General features: G+C 41.9%; 1 protein-coding gene and 1 non-coding gene across 3 annotated transcripts in view; both read left to right on the top strand.

Moving 5' to 3' along the window:
- elovl1b (ELOVL fatty acid elongase 1b) overlaps window positions 1-19,165 on the top strand; it is a 30,298-nt gene that overhangs the window by 7,892 nt on the left and 3,241 nt on the right. The window contains exons 1-2 of one of the 2 annotated variants that reach the window (XM_021623850.2): window positions 10,884-11,101; window positions 19,027-19,126. In XM_021623850.2, the coding sequence (XP_021479525.1) occupies window positions 19,066-19,126 (61 nt within the window). In that variant the 5' untranslated portion in view covers window positions 10,884-11,101; window positions 19,027-19,065. Of the gene's footprint in view, window positions 1-10,883; window positions 11,102-19,026; window positions 19,127-19,165 lie in introns of those variants that run through there. The other variant, XM_021623933.2, reaches the window with a different exon arrangement.
- On the top strand, window positions 15,703-15,757 carry LOC118966746. Its single transcript, XR_005053623.1, has one exon. It is a non-coding gene; the product is annotated as a U7 small nuclear RNA (small nuclear RNA).

Genomic DNA, 19,165 nt, shown 5'->3' with positions numbered 1-19,165 from the left:
GTAGCTCATTCCATTCAGAGAGTGGGGGAAGGCCTTGGTAGTGTTGCACCATAGTACAGCATACGGGTGGAAATATCAGGAGACATGTGCTTACTTGTTGTGTAACAATTTGAACACACAGACACTTGACGCAACCTCACTCACACAAACCTGGGGCGTTGGCCTATTCACTAGAAACCAAACAAGTTTCAAGATTTTATTAGTCGTATGTAGGGGATACGCATGGTATACACCGTCCAACGAAATGCTTATTTGCAGTTTCCTTCTTGACAATGCATTAATAAAAGATAAGAGTACGAACATAAAGTAAATGGTTCAGTAGATTGAATAAACATTTGAGCATAAGTATAATACAGAAAGGCACAGTTTTTATAGTCCCAATATTTACATGTGTATTGGGGAACGGGGGATGTGGGGGCAGTGTAATAAGAGTCTGGGAGCAGCGGTTGTTTTGTGTGTGTGTGTGCTCAGGTGCAGAGAATCAGAGCAAGTGGTCAGTCCAGTTCAAGTGTTAATCATTCTGATGGCTTGAAGATACCAACAGGGAGTACAGCAGAGGACTGAGGACTCACCCCTGGGGGCCCCTGTGTTAAGAGTCAGTGTGGAGGAGATGTTGCCAATCCTCACAGCATGAGGTCTGCTCGTCAAGAAGTCCAGGATCTAGTTGCAGAGGGTGGTGTCCAGACCCAGGGCTCTGAGCTTGGTGTCGAGCTTGGAGGAACCAATAGTATTGAATTTTGAACTGTAGTCAATGAACAGCATTCTCACATAGGTGTTCCTCTTGTCCAGATGTGTTAGGGCCACGTGAATAGTGATGGGAATGGCATTTTCCATGGATCTGTTGGAGCGGTAGGCAAATTGGAGTGGGTCCAGTGTGCTGGCCTTGATGTGGGCCATGACCAGCCTCTCAAAGCATTTCATGATGACCGGGGTTGGTACAACAGGGCGATAGTCATTTGGGCATGTCATCTTTATTTTCTTGGGCACTGGGATGATGGTGGTCTCCTTTTAAAGCAGGTTAAGACAACAGACTGGGGACTCAAACAAACGGTACAAATCGGGAAAGGACATACTTGAATTTATTCAATATAAACTCTTGTATTGTTGCAAAACGTATTCTGTTTTGAGTAAACGATTTCCGTTGCAAAATGTTTAGGATTTATGATTACACTCCAGGCCAGCAGGGAACAGAGGTCGAGTTAGTGCTGCAGTTTATGCTGACAGACATACAGCATTGTGGTATGAGAGGCCAATCAGGTGTTTCAATCAAGTAGAGTTGCACATTTTGGGGAACTTTCAGAGGTGGAAACTTTCCATGGGAATATATGGGAAATATGCTAATTAATATTAATAATAAATGTGGATGTTTTTTGCATTGGATATATTTACCGTATCATATGGAGACAAACAAAACATTTGACCTTTTCTTAAGAAGACATAATTGCAAATGATTAAATCCTTCCAATAGAAAAACAACAACAATTTAGTTACAAATTTAACTTTAATTAAAGGAGTTAACTCTTCACATGGGATGACTTCACTGAACAACAAAAGAAAGGATCACATCTCCCAAAAACGTTTTCAACATACATAAAATGATAGTCTAGAAACTAAAGCTTTGGTTGTCATCCTCTCAGGCTTCCATGTCTTCTCCCTGGACCTCCTCAATGTCCAGCTCTTGAACATCAGACTCTGAGGCCTCATCTTCACTGTCACTTTCCAACCTTGTTGAGGATGGCTCGTTGTCAGGCTCAAAAAGCCTCAAATTTGCCCGGCTGGCCACCAATTGTTCAACCCTTGTATTGGTCAGTCTGTTGAGTGCTTGGGTGTGTGTTCCCAAACAAGGACCAGTTGCGCTCTGAGGCAGCTGATGTTAGTGGGATTTGGAGGGTGATGGAGGCAACAGGGGAAAGAGCCTCAGATCCACAAAGTCACTTCTACCAGGTAGCTGATGAGATATGTTGGCACCACTGCCATTTTGCATCTGCATCCCGATCCCTTGCTTGGAAGTGTACTTTGCCAGACTGCCAAGAACCTTGCCCTCATCCAGGCCAAAGTGGCGAGACACGGTAGTTATGACACCATAGGCCTTGTTGATCTCTGCACCAGACAGGATATTCTTGCCAGCATACGTGGCGTCCAACATGCACGCTGCGGCATGTATGAGCTTCAGGCAGAAGTCTTTTTGATGTATTTCAGAACTGCAGTTTCCTCTGCTTGGAGCAACAGTGAAGTGGGCAGGGCAGTACGAATTTATTCTCTTACATCTGCAAGCAGTCTAAACATCAGACAAGATGGCATTGTCTCCCTCAATCTGTGCAATGGCTACTGCTATAGGTTTCAGGAGTTTCAGGCTGCTTACCACTCTCCCAAAATACATCACCAGGTGGATCCTCTTGATGGGGCTGTCCATACCTCTTGATGGGGCTGTCCACCATATTGATTTTTTTAATAAAATGGCTTTTGGTGAATGTGTGAATTTAAAACCAACATTACCTCTGTATTTTTAATACCGTGGATAAAATGGGCTATGCCAGGTGTAATCTCTGCCTGAAAGAGATCAATTATGCTAACAAAGGGTATCATGCTCTGCTGGCACATTGTAGAACAGATGTCCACAGGCAGAAAGTATACAATGTAATAAATGGGCAGTGTAGGCCAAAGATATTAGCTTTAGTTGTGTTGAACTTGACAGTAACACGAGAGTGAGGGGGGGTTATTGAAATGTTTTACTAAGTGAATGTTATTTTTGCACACATGTAGCCTTGTGCACTTGATCGATATCTATAATAGAGCAAAAATAGAATGCCTGTTTGTTTCATTGTATTTCTACCCCCCCCCCCCCCCCCCAAGGGTCTGTGTGGTCACAAGCATTCTATTATAAAAGCCTTCATGGCTAACTGCAATATTAGTGTATTGTTCTTTCTCAAGACTTGTGTCGTTTTCAGTAAAGTCTAGGCAACAAATAACATTGGATTGCTTTCGTTACATTTTTTAGCTGTGAGTTGGGTTCATATGAACCACTTTTTATTTTACACACCGAGACATAGTTTTGCATGTTTCAGTGGGCCCTCACCAGTTTGCTTCCCTGTATATTTACCAATACCATATGTTGGTGTAGAGAATCATGCATGTAGTAAAAAAAACGAAATTAAAAAGGAATTAGTGCAGGTGCAAAAATAAGTGAACCCAAGTTGCATTGGTTAAATTAAGTAGTTAAGTAGAATCAGGTGGGTAAATAATTTGATACCAAATGAACCAATCAAAGGAGAGATCGTTTGGGCGGGACTCTGATAAATAGAGGTAAGAAACTTGGTCAGTTTGGTGTTACCCATCCATGTGAATACAAAGCACACCATGCCGAGAGTGAAGGAGATCTCAGAGGACATCAGTCTGGGGAAGGCTATAAAATCATCTCAAAAAGATTTGAGCTTCATCAGCCCACTGTCAGGCAAATAATCTACAAATGGAGAGCATTTAACATGTCAGCAACTCGACTTAGAAGTGGACGCCCTTCCAAAATATCCCCAAGAGCCACAAGAACAATAATAAATAGGGTAAAAGCCAACCCAAACATAACATCTATAGATTTGCAGACTTCCCTTGCTGCAGCTCAGGTGACAATAAGAGGAACATGAATCGAAATGCCATTCATGGGATGGTTGCTAAGAAGAAGCCTCTGCTATCAAATAATCAAACTGCCCATCTTAAGTTTGCCAGAGACCACCTGGACAAACCTGAAGGTTTCTGGAAGTCCATTCTCTGGACCGACGAGTCCAAAATTGACCTTCCAATCGAGATACTGTGGCAGGACCTGAAGCGGGCAGTTCATGGCAGGCACCCCTTAAACCTGTAAGGAAGTGGGCAAAAATCATGAGACTGATTACTGGCTATAGGAGATGTTTACTCCAAGTTATTGCTGCTAATGGAGGTGCCACAAGCTATTGACTGAAGGAGGTCACATTTTTGCACATCAAATCTGAGTTTCTGTTAAACTACTTTTGTTCAATAAACAATCTAAATATATATATATATATATTTTGTCATTTACTTGGAATGTCTGTATTATGATTTGGGGTTTCGATAAGGATTTTGTTTATTTTGGTATTTTATAACAAGCACTATGTTTTTATTTTTTTATCTGACTTTGTTGGCTCTTCCATATTGTCTATTTCTGATAAGCTACCCAGGACAGGACTGAAAACAGCCCATATTAATATATGTAACCTTAGAAATAAGGTTAATGAAGTCAATAACTTGCTAACATCAGACGTTAAATAAAGTTTTATTTTTATTTTTTATTATTATTTTTTTTTAAAAACTAGGCAAGTCAGTTGAGAACAAATTCTTATTTACAATGACTGCCTACCCCGGCCAAACCCTAACCCGGATGACTTGGGCCAATTGTTTGCCACCCTATGGGACTCCCAATCACGGACTCACTTAGATAATTAATTTGACGATATAGCAATAAAAGGATATAACATCTATAGAAGAGACAGGAATGCTTATGGGGAGGTGTTACTGTATATATATTCAGAGCCATATCTCTGTAATGCTTACAGAAGATGTTATGATGAGGTGTTGTAATTGTAATTGGTTAAACAAGTTTTTCCAACAGTTTGCTAAGAGCTGGCAGCAAGCTGATAGGCCTGCTGTTAGAACCAGTAAAGGCCACTTTACCACTCTTAGGTAGCGGAATTACTTTGGCTTCCCTCCAGGCCTGAGGACAAAGACTTTCCTCTTGGCTCAGATTAAAGATATGACAGATAGGAGTGGCTATAGAGTCAGCTACCATCCTCAATGGCTTTCCATCTACGTTGTCAATGCCAGGAGGTTTGTCATTATTGATCGATAACAATCATTTTTCCAAAGTGGGCAAACAGGCAGAAAATGCCAACAATGAACAGTGAGCCATCGTACTCATGCACACAAAAACAAATAATGAAAGTTTAGATTTTATACATTTTGTAAAAATGTACATTTTGAAAGTTAGTGCGGAAGAGGTGGAAAAATTGTTATTGATCAATAATGACAAACCTCCTGGCATTGACAACTGAGGTAGCTGAATCTATATCCATTCTTATCTGAGCATAGAGGAAAGTCTTTGTCCTCAGGCCTGGAGGGAAGCCAAAGTCATTCCGCTACCCAAGAGTGGTAAAGCGGCCTTTACTGGTTCTAACAGCAGACCTGCTAGTTCTTAGTATACTGTTGGAATTTTCTTTTGACCAATTACAATGCTATTTCTCGGTAAACAAATGAACAACAGACTTTCAGCATGCTTAGAGAGAAGGACACTCCACATGTACTGCACTGACACACATGACTGATGATTGGTTAAAATAAATTGATAATAAGAAGATTGTGGGAGCTGTACTGTTAGATTTCAGTGCAGCCTTTGATATTATTGACCATAACCTGTTTTTGAGAACTTGTGGGACTTTTCAACCTCTGCCATATCGTGGAATCAAATCAAACTTTGTCACATGCACCGAACACAACAGGTGTAGTAGACCTTACCATGAAATGCTTACTTACAAGCCCTTAACCAGCAGTGCAATTCAAGAAAGAGTTAAGAAAATATTTACCAAACTAACAAAAGTAATACAATACAGTATTGAGGCTATATTCATAGGGTACTGAGCCAATGTGCAGGGTTACAGGTTAGTCAAGGTAATTTGTACATGTAGGTAGGGTTAAAATGACTATGCATAGATAAAGCAGCAGTGTAAAAACAAATGACCCCACCCTCCCACCACCAATGTAAATAGTCTGGGTGTCCATTTGGTTAGTTGTTCAGTAGTCTTATGGCTTCGGGTTATAAGCTGTTAAGGAGCCTTCTGGTCCTAGACTTGGCGCTCCGGTACCGCTTGCTGTGCGGGTAGCAGAGAGAATGTTCTATGTAATAGAACTCAGAGGGTTTTCTTTAATGGAAGCTTCTCTAATGTCAAACATGTAAAGTGTGGTGTACCACAGGACAGCTCTCTAGGCTCTCTACTCTTTTCTATTTTTTCCAATGACCTGCCACTGGCATTTAAACAAAGCATGTGTGTCCTACGTATGCTGATGATTCAACCATATAAGTATCAGCCAACAACAGCTAATAATAAGTCACGAAAACCCTTAACAAAGAGTTGCAATCTGTTTTGGAATGGGTGGCTAGTAATAAACAGTATTGGAAAAAGTACCCAATTGTCATACTTGCATAAAAGTAAAGATACCTTTTTAAAAGAAAATGACTCCAGTGAAAGTCACCCAGTAAAATATACTTAAGTAGCTAAAGTATAAATAATAATTTCAAATTCCTTATTAAGCAAAGCAGATTTTTTTTTTCAGGTACGAATAGCCAGGGGCACACTTCAACAGTCAGACAATTTACAAATGAAACATTTGTGTTTAGTGAATTTGCCAGATCAGAGGCAGTAAGGATGACCAGGGATGTTCTTTTGATAAGTGTTTGAATTAGACAATTTTCCTGTCCTGCTAAGCGTTCAAAATGTACCGAGTACTTTTGGGTGTCGGAGAAAATGTAAGGAGTAAAAGGTAAATGATTTTCTTTAGGAATGTAGTGGAGTTAAAGTTGTCAGAAATATAAATAGTAAAAGTACAGATACCCTAAAAAACAACTTAAGTGGTACTTTTACACCACTGGTAATGAAATGGTCCTGAACATCTCGAAAACTAAGAGCATTGTATTTGTTTCCCTAAGTTTTAGACCTCAGTGGAATCTGGTAATGAATGGTGTGGCTGTTGATCAAGTTGAGGGGAATAAATGACTTGTTACCTTAGATTGTAAACTTTCATTGTCAAAACATACAGTGCATTGGGAAAGTATTCTGACCCCTTGACTTTTTCCGCATTTTGTTACGTTACAGCCTTATTCTAAAATGTATTGTTTTTTTCCCTCATCAATCTACACACAATGTCAAAGCAAAAACAGGTTTTTAGAAATGTTTCAAATGTATTAAAAATAGAAAACTGATATTTACATAGGTATTCAGACCCTTTACTCAGTACTTTGTTGAAGCACCTTCGGCAGCGATTACAGTCTCGAGTCTTCTTGGTTATGACGCTACAAAATTGGCACACCTGTATTTGGGAAATTTCTCCCATTGTTCTCTGCAGATCCTCTCAAGCTCTGTCATGTTGGATGGGGAACATCGCTGCACAGCTATTTTCAGATTTCTCCAGAGATGTTCGAACAGGTTCAAGCTTAGGTACTGGCTGGGCCACTCAAGAACATTGAGTGGCCACTCCAGCGTTGTCTTGGCTGTGTGCTTAGGGTCCTTGTACTATTGGAAGGTGAACCTTCGCCCCAGTCTAAAGGTCCTGAGCGCTCTGGAGCAGGTTTTCATCTGTACTTTGCTCTGTTCATCTTTCCCTCGATCCTACCTAGTCTCCCAGTCCCTGCCGCTGAAAAACATCCCCACAGCATGATGCTGCCACCACCATGCTTCACCGAAGAGATGGTGCCAGGTTTCCTCCAGATGTGACACTTGGTATTCAGGCAAAATAGTTATTGGTTTCTAATCTTGGTTTCATCAGGCCAGATAATCTTGTTTCTAATGGTCTGAGAGTCCTTTAGTTGCCTTTTGGCAAACTCCAAGCGGGCTGTCATGTTCCTTTTACTGAGGAGTGGCTTCCTTCTGGCCACTCTGCCATAAAGGCCTGATTGGTGGAGTGCTGCAGAGGTGATTGTCCTTCTACAAGGTTCTCCCATCTCCACAGAGGAACTTTGGAGCTCTGTGACCATCAGGTTCTCCATTTTAAGAATGGTGGAGGCCACTGTGTTCTTGGGGACCTTCAATGCTGCAGAAATGTTTTAGTACGGTGCCTCGACACAATCCTGTCTCGGACCTCCACGGAGAATTCCTTCGATCTCATGGCTTGGTTTTTGCTCTGACATGCACTGTCAACTGGGAAACTTTATATAGACAGGTGTGTGTGCTTTTCCAAATCATGTCCAATCAATTGAATTTACCACAGGTGGACATCTCAAGGATGATCAATGGAAACAGGATGTCCCTGAGCAGAATTTTGAGTCTCATAGCAAAGGGTCTGAATACTTATGTAAATAAGGTATTTCAGCTTTTTTGAAATACATTTGCAAACATTTCTCAACCTGTTTTTGCTTTGTCATTAGAGGACATTGTGTGTAGACTGATGATAAAACATTTTAATCAATTTTAGAATAAGGCTGTAATGTAACAAAATGTGAAAAGGGAAGGTGTCTGAATACTTTCAATGTAGCACTGTCATAGGAGGCCACTTTTCCAACAAGTAAGCTCTGCTAGAGCTGCCACGGTCAACTGTAAGTGCTGTTATTGTGAAATGGAAAAGTCTAGGAGCAACAACGGCTCAGCCGTGAAGTGGTAGGCCACACAAGCACATAGAACGGGATCACCAAGTGCTGAAGCACGTAGCGCGTAAAAATCCTCTGTCCTCGGTTGCAACACGTCACTACTGAGTTCTAAACTTCCTCTGGAAGCAACGTCAGCACAAGAACTGTTCGTCGGGAACTTCATGAAATGGGTTTCCATGGCCGTTCAGCCGCACACAGCCTGAGATCATCAGGCGCAATGCCAAGCATCGGCTGGAGTGGTTTAAAGCTAGCCTCCATTGGACTCTGGAGTAGTGGAAACGTGTTCTTTGGAGTGATAAATCGTGCTTCACTATCTGGCAGTCCAACGGATGAATCTGGGTTTGGCGGATGCCAGGAGAATGCTACCTGTCTGAATGCATAGTGCCAACTGTAAAGTTTGGTGTAGGAGGAATATTGGTCTGGGGCAGTTTTTCATGGTTCGGGCTAGGCCCCTTAGTTCCAGTTATGGGAAATCTTAACCCTACAGCATACATTGACATTCTAGATGATTCTGACTTTGGGGTAACAGTTTGGGAAGGCTCTTTCCTGTTTCAGCATGACAATGCCCCCTTACACAAAGCGAGGCCCATAGAGAAATGGTTTGTCGAGATCGGTGTGTGGAAGAACTTGACTGGCCTGCACAGAGCCCTGACCTCAACCCCATTGAACACCTTTGGGAAGAATTTGAGCGCCGACTGCAAGCCAGGCCTAATCGCCCAACATCAGTGCCCGACCGCACTATGCTCTTGTGGCTGAATGGAAGCAAGTCTCTGCAATGTTCCAACAACTAGCGGATAGCCTTCACAGCAGCAAATGGGGGACCAACCAACCATGATTTTTGAATGAGATGTTCAATGAGCAGTGTACACATACTTTTGGTCCTGTAGTATAATTCAATGGTTGTAAAGATGGGGAGAGGTCTGTCCATAATAGAAATGCTCTGCTTTTTTGACACCACACTCCACAAAGCAAGTCCTGCAGGCTCTAGTTTTATCTTATCTCTAATATTGTCCAGTCATATGGTCAAGTGCTGCAAAGAAAGACCTATTGAAGCTGCAGATACACTTACCCCCCACCCCCCCAGACATGTCACCAGGGGTCTTTTCAGGTCCAAAACAAATTCAAGGAAACAAAAAACAAACACTTGTCTTATATTTATTTATAAAAAATGTAGGACCCCAGTAAGACTAGATGTTGGCGTCGGCTAATGCGGATCCTAAGAACTCCTAAACTCATCAAATCCCTTGGGACAAAGCAACAGGTAAACCCGTCTCTGTCCACAGATAGGCCAGACAAGTACATCTACACAACTATTAACAGTTGATTGGACTAGGGTGCCAGTTGTGATGCACACTTTTAGTCACGACTAAGTACCTAATTGAAGTAGATTGATGTTAGATAAAATATTAGAGCAGTACTTGACGAGTGTCCTTCGCTCTGTTAGGGGTGGCTTGTTTGACAAATGTTTTACATCACAAAGGATCTGAGAGCTTGCTTAAAGTAAGAGAGGAATTTGTAGGCTACTTAACCTGTTAATATACAACTAAAGGGTGGAGTGTGTCTGACTCCCACCTGACTGTTCTGTATGGCCTAGGCCTGGAAAGGTACACCAAGACGTGAGTATGTGTGCTGCACGTGTTTGTTCTAGAGGGAGAGTGAGCGTCATAACTACATAGCTTTAAAGATTGTCTCAATATCTGTTCCTCCTTTTAAAACTGGGCTTGGTAGGGAGATCAGACTCTGATTTCATATGCGTGAGAGCAAGCAGAACGTACAATATGCTTACATATTTGCCAGTAAGTCACTGTCTTCCTGTAGGAGCCAAAATGGCCTTATCTATGTTAGCAGATTTATCAACCAGCCTTGAGTAACCCGTAGAATTATACTTTAGTTCCAACTGGTCTTTTCCTCATTGGTGTTCAGTCTCCAGAAGAAGTATTCCATATTGTTTGATGATCAATACATTTTTTAAATTACATTTTGGAAAGCCCCTATGATTGTTTTTGTAAGTGTCATTATGGAGTTGTAAATGTTTATTTTGGTAATGACTTTGACTTCCAGTCCAGATGGAGGGTGAAATGGATGTTAGCTTTGCTTTCGGGGTGTTGGCTGGGGAAAGAGACTAGCGGCACAACAACAGTCGCCACTGATTTCTCCCCGCTGTGTATGAGAATAATATAATCAGCCCACCCCCTAGGAGAGAAACCTGCAGGATGATGCCATATTCTGCTGTATTTAGCTTTGAGAGAGGGGGGAGGATGGAGGTAAGAGGGGAAGGGGCAACTCCTGTCAGACCAGGGCTGTGGTCACAAAACGGCCACCTACCTTTCCTTTATTTTGAGGTTTTCACACTGCCGGTTGAAATACAAGGCCAGCTTCCTCTTGTTTTCACTCTCTTAACCACCCAGCTTGCATTTACACTGACACATATACACTCCTCCCTCTCTCTCTCTCTCTGCCTGCCTCGCTCTCTCTTTCTGAACTCGTTATTCATTCACTGTGTGTGTGCGTCACGGTGGGTGGGGAGGACAGCAGTACCAGTCACACTTCATCCGTTTTCTCTGTCTCACTCACTCCTGCTTCCTCTTTCACTCCCTTTCTCTCTCCCTTGACTGCTATCCTGGCGCTTCTCTCCAAAAGGAGCAAGCAAGCTAGCTGTGCTCTTTAGTGTTGGTGTCCACACTGGCATCCTTTGGCCCGCTCTGAGGTGAACAAGAAATAAACCACATCAAAGACGAGGTAAGTCTGCTCACTTAGCACCAGATGGAGTACCCAGGAAACGAACCCTAACGTCTTCTCCCCCTTTATCTAATTTTGGCACGCTTGTTGAGCTAATGGTTTGGGTTTGTTTCCCTAAGTGGGTTTTTAGGTCTTGTGTTTACGTTATCTCTTCAGGGAAGGCCTATATTATGTGTCTTAACAAGCTGGGGTAAACACACAGATGTTGTTTTGACTTTGAAAACCCAGTGTGTGTGCGTACAGTAGGTAGAGCATCCCTGCCAACACTTCTGTTAAAGGCCCAGTACAGTCAAAAACGTGATTTTTCTGTGTTATATATATATATATATATATTCCCACACTGAGGTTGGAATAATACTGTGAAAATTATGATTATGCACTTTTTTTAGTGTAAGTAAAAATACATTTCAGCCTGTTTTGTTGGTATGGAGTAAATTTAGTTAATAGACCAGTAAGAAAGAGTTTCAAACCTCTCTGTCAATAACCGCTAGTTTTCAGTTCCCCCCACTCCACCCAGACCACTCCCAGACAGCCTTAGAAAAATTATTGCTTGAGAAATTGTTCTTTGCTAATAAGCTATTTTTGTTTATTTTTGACCATTTTAATTGAAAACAATCACAGTAAGTTACATAATTGTTAATCAGAAATAAATGTATGTAGAAATAAAAACGTGTGCATTAGGCCTTTAAACATAAGCTGCACTGTGTTTTTTTTCTAATTGGCTCCCTCCCTCTCTCCCTGCGGACGTTTTTTACCCCTCCCCTCTGTCGTTTTGTTCATCATGAACTCTAACCTTTTGAACAAGGCTCCTTTTTTCATCACTATGATTAATTGACAGGCTTTCCATAACACATGCATTTTCCCCACCCTTTCCACTGTGCTACTCTTCCCTGCAAGTCATGAAAGAGGCACTTAGTCGACGATTTGAAGAGTTATTCCTAAACCAATATTTACTCCCACCTATTACCAGCGTCACAATTCTGTTCTGGGTTTTCTATGTCAATAGTGTAGTCACAGAGAATTGTATCTGTTCAAGGTCTCGAGATGGCTGATCATCACACGATAGGTTGATAGTTTTGAGGAAAGCTACACTCCCTCCATTCTGGAACGGAGAGGGATGAGGTGATCTGACAGTCTCCTCCCTCCTGGTTTATGGCTGTTAACTGTGTAGCCCTGTTGAGTCCAGTGTTAGATGACTGGAATACCAAAAAGAGCTACATTTAATTGGCTTCATCTGTCTGTCCGCTTTACAGTTAGCTATGCCGATATGGCGTTTCTTTCATGGAATTGAGGTAGTGTTTATCATTTATGCACAGTCACTTTAACTATACATTCATGTACATACTACCTCAATTGGGCCAACCAACCAGTGCTCCCGCACATTGGCTAACCGGGCTATCTGCATTGTGTCCCACCCACCACCCGCCAACCCCTCTTTACGCTACTGCTACTGCTCTGTTCTTCATATATGCATAGTCACTTTAGCCATATCTACATGTACATACTACCTCAATCAGCCTGACTAACCGTTGTCTGTATGTAGCCTCGCTACTGTAAATAGCCTGTCTTTTTACTGTTTTTTTTATTTCTATACTTACCTATTGTTCACCTAATACCTTTTTTTTGTACTATTGGTAAGTGTTTGTAAGTAAGCATTTCACTATAAGGTCTACCTGTTGTATTCGGCGCACGTGACAAATAAACTTAGATTTGATTAGTGTAGTGCTTGGACTTTGACTCTCTGGTCAGGGTGATGGGAAGTGCCACCTTGTGATCCACCACAGTGCTGGTGGAAAGATTATTGCTGACTTAGTAGTCACAACACCATGAGGAAATTCTCCTGGAAGTCTTTACAGTAGCAGTCAGAATGCTTTGTTACAATGTGACTGTGGAGTTTAAACGTGTTTGTAGTGAGCTCATGGGATTGGTATGTCTGGACTCTTGAGACATTTCCGTAGAGTGAGGTTGCCAGATTGAAGTGATGGCACTGTCAGATCAGAACTGAAGGACTACTGTTATCGCACATTGTTTTAAAGTGAATCGAACAAATATGAACAGTGTCACAGTCCTCTGCTGCTTAACCGCTCAGTCAAGTTGAACTACTAGATTCTGATGGATGGTTTGGTGTTGCTAAAGGTTGGAATTAATGTCCTGACTGAGATTTTCCTATCCGTAGTTGTGGTTGTTTGCTTTAGTCTAGATACATTTATAGACTCGTACAAGAAGCCAAAAGGGTAAAAATAAATATCCTGAATATTCCGCACTCATTAGGTTATTGGCCTGTCTTCCTTCTCTGGTCTCTGACAGGAGAATGGGGTGTCTCTAGTCTCTCCGATGTTCTTTGGATATCTCCACTATGGCTATTGTACAGGTTTATTTCCTCCTCGCTGGTCTGTCTCTTTCTTTGGTGCCTTCGGATGTGGATTGAAAGAATCGTGTTGTGTTCTCCTGTGTCTGGTTAGGTCCCTCTTAGCCACAAGACAAGCCCCTGACACTATACATTCTCATACTCACACAGAGGCGTTCAGGTTTTTGACTAGAAAGATTGGCAATGCAAACTGCCCCTCTGTGTGCAATACTCAGATCTCTGGTGGTGAATTCCATTCAGTAAAATCCAGTTCTTCAGTGAGATTTTTAACAAATCACATGTCGGTTCAGGGTTATACACACTTGCTTTTGAGCAGATATGGCGTTTTAGGTAATGTTGTCTTGGGGGTTATGTTGAATATATTTTTGTCAAAGTAGAGGGGCACGGCAGAATAGGCTTAAAGTAGTGGCGGCAGGTAGCGTAGTGGTTAGAGCGTTGGGCCAGTAACTGAAAGGTTGCTGGATCGAATCCCTGAACTGACAAGGTAAAAATCTGTCGTTCTGCCCCTGAACAAGGCAGTTAACCCACTGTTCCCCGGTAGGCCGTCATTGTAAATGAGAATTTGTTCTTAACTGACTTGCCTAGTTAAAGGTTTCGTCTTTGAGTCAGAAATTTAGGCAAGATGCCAAAACATTTTTCTATTTTCGTTTCCAAGTGGAAAGCGCAAAGAGGACTCAAAAAATAAATTAAAATGTAAATTTGCTCATCTTCCTCGCATGGGTACACTCAAACTAAGGACCAGTAGATTATCACTATCAATAGATATCTAACTTTTGTCATAATGTTCACATGATCTCTTAATGTGCAAGTGTTACTCCTCTGATCAAGACAGACGATTGATGTCTGAATCTGCCCGAGTTAGAGGCACTGAAATGTGTGTTGTCACCACAGATATGAGGCACACCTGCCGACTCACCTTGTTTTCAGGTTCCAAAGGAACAACAGCTATTTGTGTAAGAGCTTTCTGAAATTCTTCGTCTCTGGTCTAAATTAGCATGGAAATGAGAATCATACCGACAGGTGAGCACTCACTCAACAACCAGGAAACTCCCTGCCGGTGCGCTGTAAATCTGCATACAATGAACTTTGCCCTATATCACTTGTAGGCGCCCATGAAGCTTGGCTTTTCTGCTTGGAACACACAATGAATTGTGGTTTAGTAAATGCCAACCTCTGCCTTAGTTGCAGGCTTTTCCTTGAGGTTTTCACCTATTGCATCCATAATGTACCATGGCATGTGCATTTAAGTTCAAAGGCCTACATGTTCCGATTTCTCAGGAATGTTCTCATAATCAAGACAATAGCGGTTTAGCCTGATATCCCCCTTGCTGTGTGGTTGTTATCGGTGTCCTTGAAGGTTCCAGGTGAACAAAATGTGCAGGTGATCTTAGCTGCTAGATTAGATCTTGCAAACTGGATATTCCTTTGCCTCTTCGAGAATGTGCATTTGCTATACCTTCCCAGATGAAACAATACAACCGTTTTACTATAGAATACTACAGTACTTACTCTAGAATTCTATAATAAACTGTAGAATACTATACTAAATCAAATTTATTTATATAGCCCTTCGTACATCAGCTGATATCTCAAAGTGCTGTACAGAAACCCAGCCTAAAACCCCAAACAGCAAGCAATGCAGGTGTAGAAGCACGGTGGCTAGGAAAAACTCCCTAGAAAGGCCAAAACCTAGGAAGAAATCTAGAGAGGAACCAGGCTATGTGGGGTGGCCAGTCTTCTTCTGGCTGCGCCGGGTGGAGATTATAACAGAACATGGCGAAGATGTTCAAATGTTCATAGATGACCAGCAGGGTCAAATAATAATAATATTAAGGCAGAACAGTTGAAACTGGAGCAGCAGCACGGCCAGGTGGACTGGGGACAGCAAGGAGTCATCATGTCAGGTAGTCCTGGGGCATGGTCCTGTAGTATCCCTAGATCATGTGTAGTACTTACATGTTGTAGAATGCTGTAGTAAATACTACAGTTTCATCCACACAAAAAACCCACTGGTAAATTCTACAGTAGTGTCAGCAAAAACACCACACTTTTTTAACTATAGTCAATACTACAGTTTTTAATTTGCATAGACCCTGCCCATTCCCCTCCCCATATCACAATTTGTGCCATCCATAAGTGAGAAACCTACATACCGTATATTGTGTTCCGAAAAGAGCAGAAGCTCTGAATGATCCTTTCAGACCCCAGTCCCTGTAGCTACCTACATGTTATGGAAAATTATAGCTCTTTAGTATTTCTCTAGTAGGTGTCCTCAGGAGAAAGCCTCTACTTCCATGTCAAAGATAATAGAACAAAAAACACTATAGTCTGCAAAACCAAGACATTACAGTAAATACTACAGTATACTACATTAATTACTATAGTATATATTATATTTTTTATTTTCCTACAGTATTTAGACTAGTTAACTGTAAATGCTACAGTAAACACTAGTGAGTACTACAGTAAAGTCTGTAAAAACACTACAATTAATACTAATGTATTTTTACCATACTATAGTGTTTCTTTATGTGAGTTGTGGCTAGTTGCTGGTAAACTACTTCGGACCTGTACCGGAGTTCAAGAGAAGTACAGATAATGCCAGTTAACTTTACATACAGATATGTGTGCAGGTTATATGATTTAAAGGCCATACATCTTATAGAAAGCCCTGTTGGTCTGAAAATGTCTGGCTGCTGATTTTAAGTTCATAATCACTGTTACATAAAAATAACAAGAGACTGCATTCGGCTCATTGAGTACAGATGCTAAAGTAGATAAATGGAGTGGCCTGCTATTCAACATACTTTAGAATATTGGATGCTATCTGTGAGAGCTCCCTTTACTGAGTGTTGACCAGCTTTTCTTTGTCATCGATTCAACTCTGACGTGTATATGTAGGTTGTCGTTCACACCACATGAGCCAAATCATGTTGGGCAAAGTTTCAAACCATGTTAAAGTGCATAAAGGACTAAATATTGACATGTACACAAAGCATTTATCTTGAATATTCCCTTTGGAAAACAGGTGTTGCTTGACATTCTTGCTGTGTGAAAGACCTCCAGCCTAGTGTTTGGTTAATTGAAAGGGCTTCTTTCCGTGAGCATACCAGTGGATGGGAGCTGAGAGCGAACACTTCCCACTTGAACTATTGTTGTAATCATGTAGGGTCCCTCCGATTTCAACCATGTGTACACTTGACAATGTCTCCCATACTGTTCCCTGTATGCTCAGACGTTACTACTGTTCCCTGTATGCTCAGACGTTACTACTGTTCCCTGTATGCTCAGACGTTACTACTCTTCCCTGTATGCTCAGACGTTACTACTGTTCCCTGTATGCTCAGACGTTACTGCTGTTCCCTGTATGCTCAGACGTTACTGCTGTTCCCTGTATGCTCAGACGTTACTGCTGTTCCCTGTATGCTCAGACGTTACTGCTGTTCCCTGTATGCTCAGACGTTACTGCTGTTCCCTGTATGCTCAGACGTTACTGCTGTTCCCTGTATGCTCAGACGTTACTGCTTGTTCCCTGTATGCTCAGACGTTACTGCTGTTCCCTGTATGCTCAGACGTTACTGCTGTTCCCTGTATGCTCAGACGTTACTGCTGTTCCCTGTATGCTCAGACGTTACAGCTGTTCCCTGTATGCTCAGACGTTACTGCTGTTCCCTGTATGCTCAGACGTTACTGCTGTTCCCTGTATGCTCAGACGTTACTGCTGTTCCCTGTATGCTCAGACGTTACTGCTGTTCCCTGTATGCTCAGACGTTACTGCTGTTCCCTGTATGCTCAGACGTTACTGCTGTTCCCTATATGCTCAGACGTTACTGCTGTTCCCTGTATGCTCAGACGTTACTGCTGTTCCCTGTATGCTCAGACGTTACTGCTGTTCCCTGTATGCTCAGACGTTACTGCTGTTCCCTGTATGCTCAGACGTTACTGCTGTTCCCTGTATGCTCAGACGTTACTGCTGTTCCCTGTATGCTCAGACGTTACTGCTGTTCCCTGTATGCTCAGACGTTACAGCTGTTCCCTGTATGCTCAGACGTTACTGCTGTTCCCTGTATGCTCAGACGTTACTGCTGTTCCCTGTATGCTCAGACGTTACTGCTGTTCCCTGTATGCTCAGACGTTACTGCTGTTCCCTGTATGCTCAGACGTTACAGCTGTTCCCTGTATGCTCAGACGTTACTGCTGTTCCCTGTATGCTCAGACGTTACTGCTGTTCCCTGTATGCTCAGACGTTACTGCTGTTCCCTGTATGCTCAGACGTTACTGCTGTTCCCTGTATGCTCAGACGTTACAGCTGTTCCCTGTATGCTCAGACGTTACTGCTGTTCCCTGTATGCTCAGACGTTACAGCTGTTCCCTGTATGCTCAGACGTTACTGCTGTTCCCTGTATGCTCAGACGTTACTGATTGTCATTCCATGTTGATTGTGTACTGTGTTCAGCTCTAAGGAAGGATATATGTTTTTGCTCTGTGTTAGACACTTTTCTATACTTTTTGCTGTTGCCCCCCCCCCCCCCCCCCCCCCCGTACATTCCATTACCTCCAATGGTATTAGCTTAGGGTAGACTTTACTCCTAGGGCAGGGAGAGCTCAGTGTAGGTTTTCTCTGAACAATGGATCCCTCTTGCTCCATAGTGGGGCAAGAATGCTACCGCACCCACACATCCCAGCTATTGACCAATAACATTGACGACATGCCCTATATGGAGTTGAGATTTGATACGGATAGGTTTTGTGAAGACTGCGCTCAGCCCCTGTGTACACTTTTTTGTGTTACTGTATACACATTGTAGTCAGCCAATGTGTCGAGAGATTAGAAGTTTGAAGATTTTATACCAGTATTGATACTTGTAGTTCAGTTGTTGATATAAATTGCAGGTCGCTGAGTTCAGTCCAATTGTCCTTATAACCCTAAGGTAAATGTGCCAGTCTGTCCCCTGTAGCCCCTCCTCTCTGCTGTCAGGCCATGTCTGCCGGGACAGGGGCAAGGCATGCTGGGATGTGGGGGCAGAGTGTGGTATGCTGGGTCAGTGATATTTGTTCAGAACCAGAACACACTGTTGTTGACCTAGTCAACTGTAGCACAAGCACATTTCCTGTCTCCTTCTTTCATGTCATGAAACCAAATAAAATTCTAGCTGTAAAGTGATGTTCTGTGTCATGTTTTTGTGAGTAAGGGTTGATGGTTTTGCCAAATACAACTGTGACTAGATTATTAAATATGATGCAGGCAGTTTAATACCATGAATGATGTTTGGGTAAAATATATTGTAAAGTCAGTACCTAAAGATATTGCAATAGCATATCACATTAGATAGTATGTAAGGGATTTGGAGTAGTGTATTATTTTATTTTTTATATATAATACATGTCATTTTTTTTATAGCGCTTTTCATTACAGAGTTATCTCAAAGCTCTACTGAGTAAAAAAACAAACATTTATATACAATATAATATATATTTTTTTATGTATTTTTTTTAAAGCGGGTAATGCAAAATCCATAAAAATGACATCATGACTAATTAATTTGATTTTCCACAGGTTATTGGGTGGTGATACCAGAGGCGGAAGCTAGTCAAAATGCTTCAGGACATTGGTGCTAGAGCCATGGGGGTTTATGAGTATCTCTTGAAGGGAACAGGTGAGGTATTTTTATGCCTAGTTAATTACTTAACTATAC

Source organism: Oncorhynchus mykiss, chromosome 1 (genome assembly GCF_013265735.2).
Source record: "Oncorhynchus mykiss isolate Arlee chromosome 1, USDA_OmykA_1.1, whole genome shotgun sequence".
Classification (NCBI taxonomy): Eukaryota; Metazoa; Chordata; class Actinopteri; order Salmoniformes; family Salmonidae; genus Oncorhynchus; species Oncorhynchus mykiss.
The sequence above is the reverse complement of the archived record's forward strand: the minus strand, read 5'-3'. Positions and strand labels throughout refer to the sequence as shown.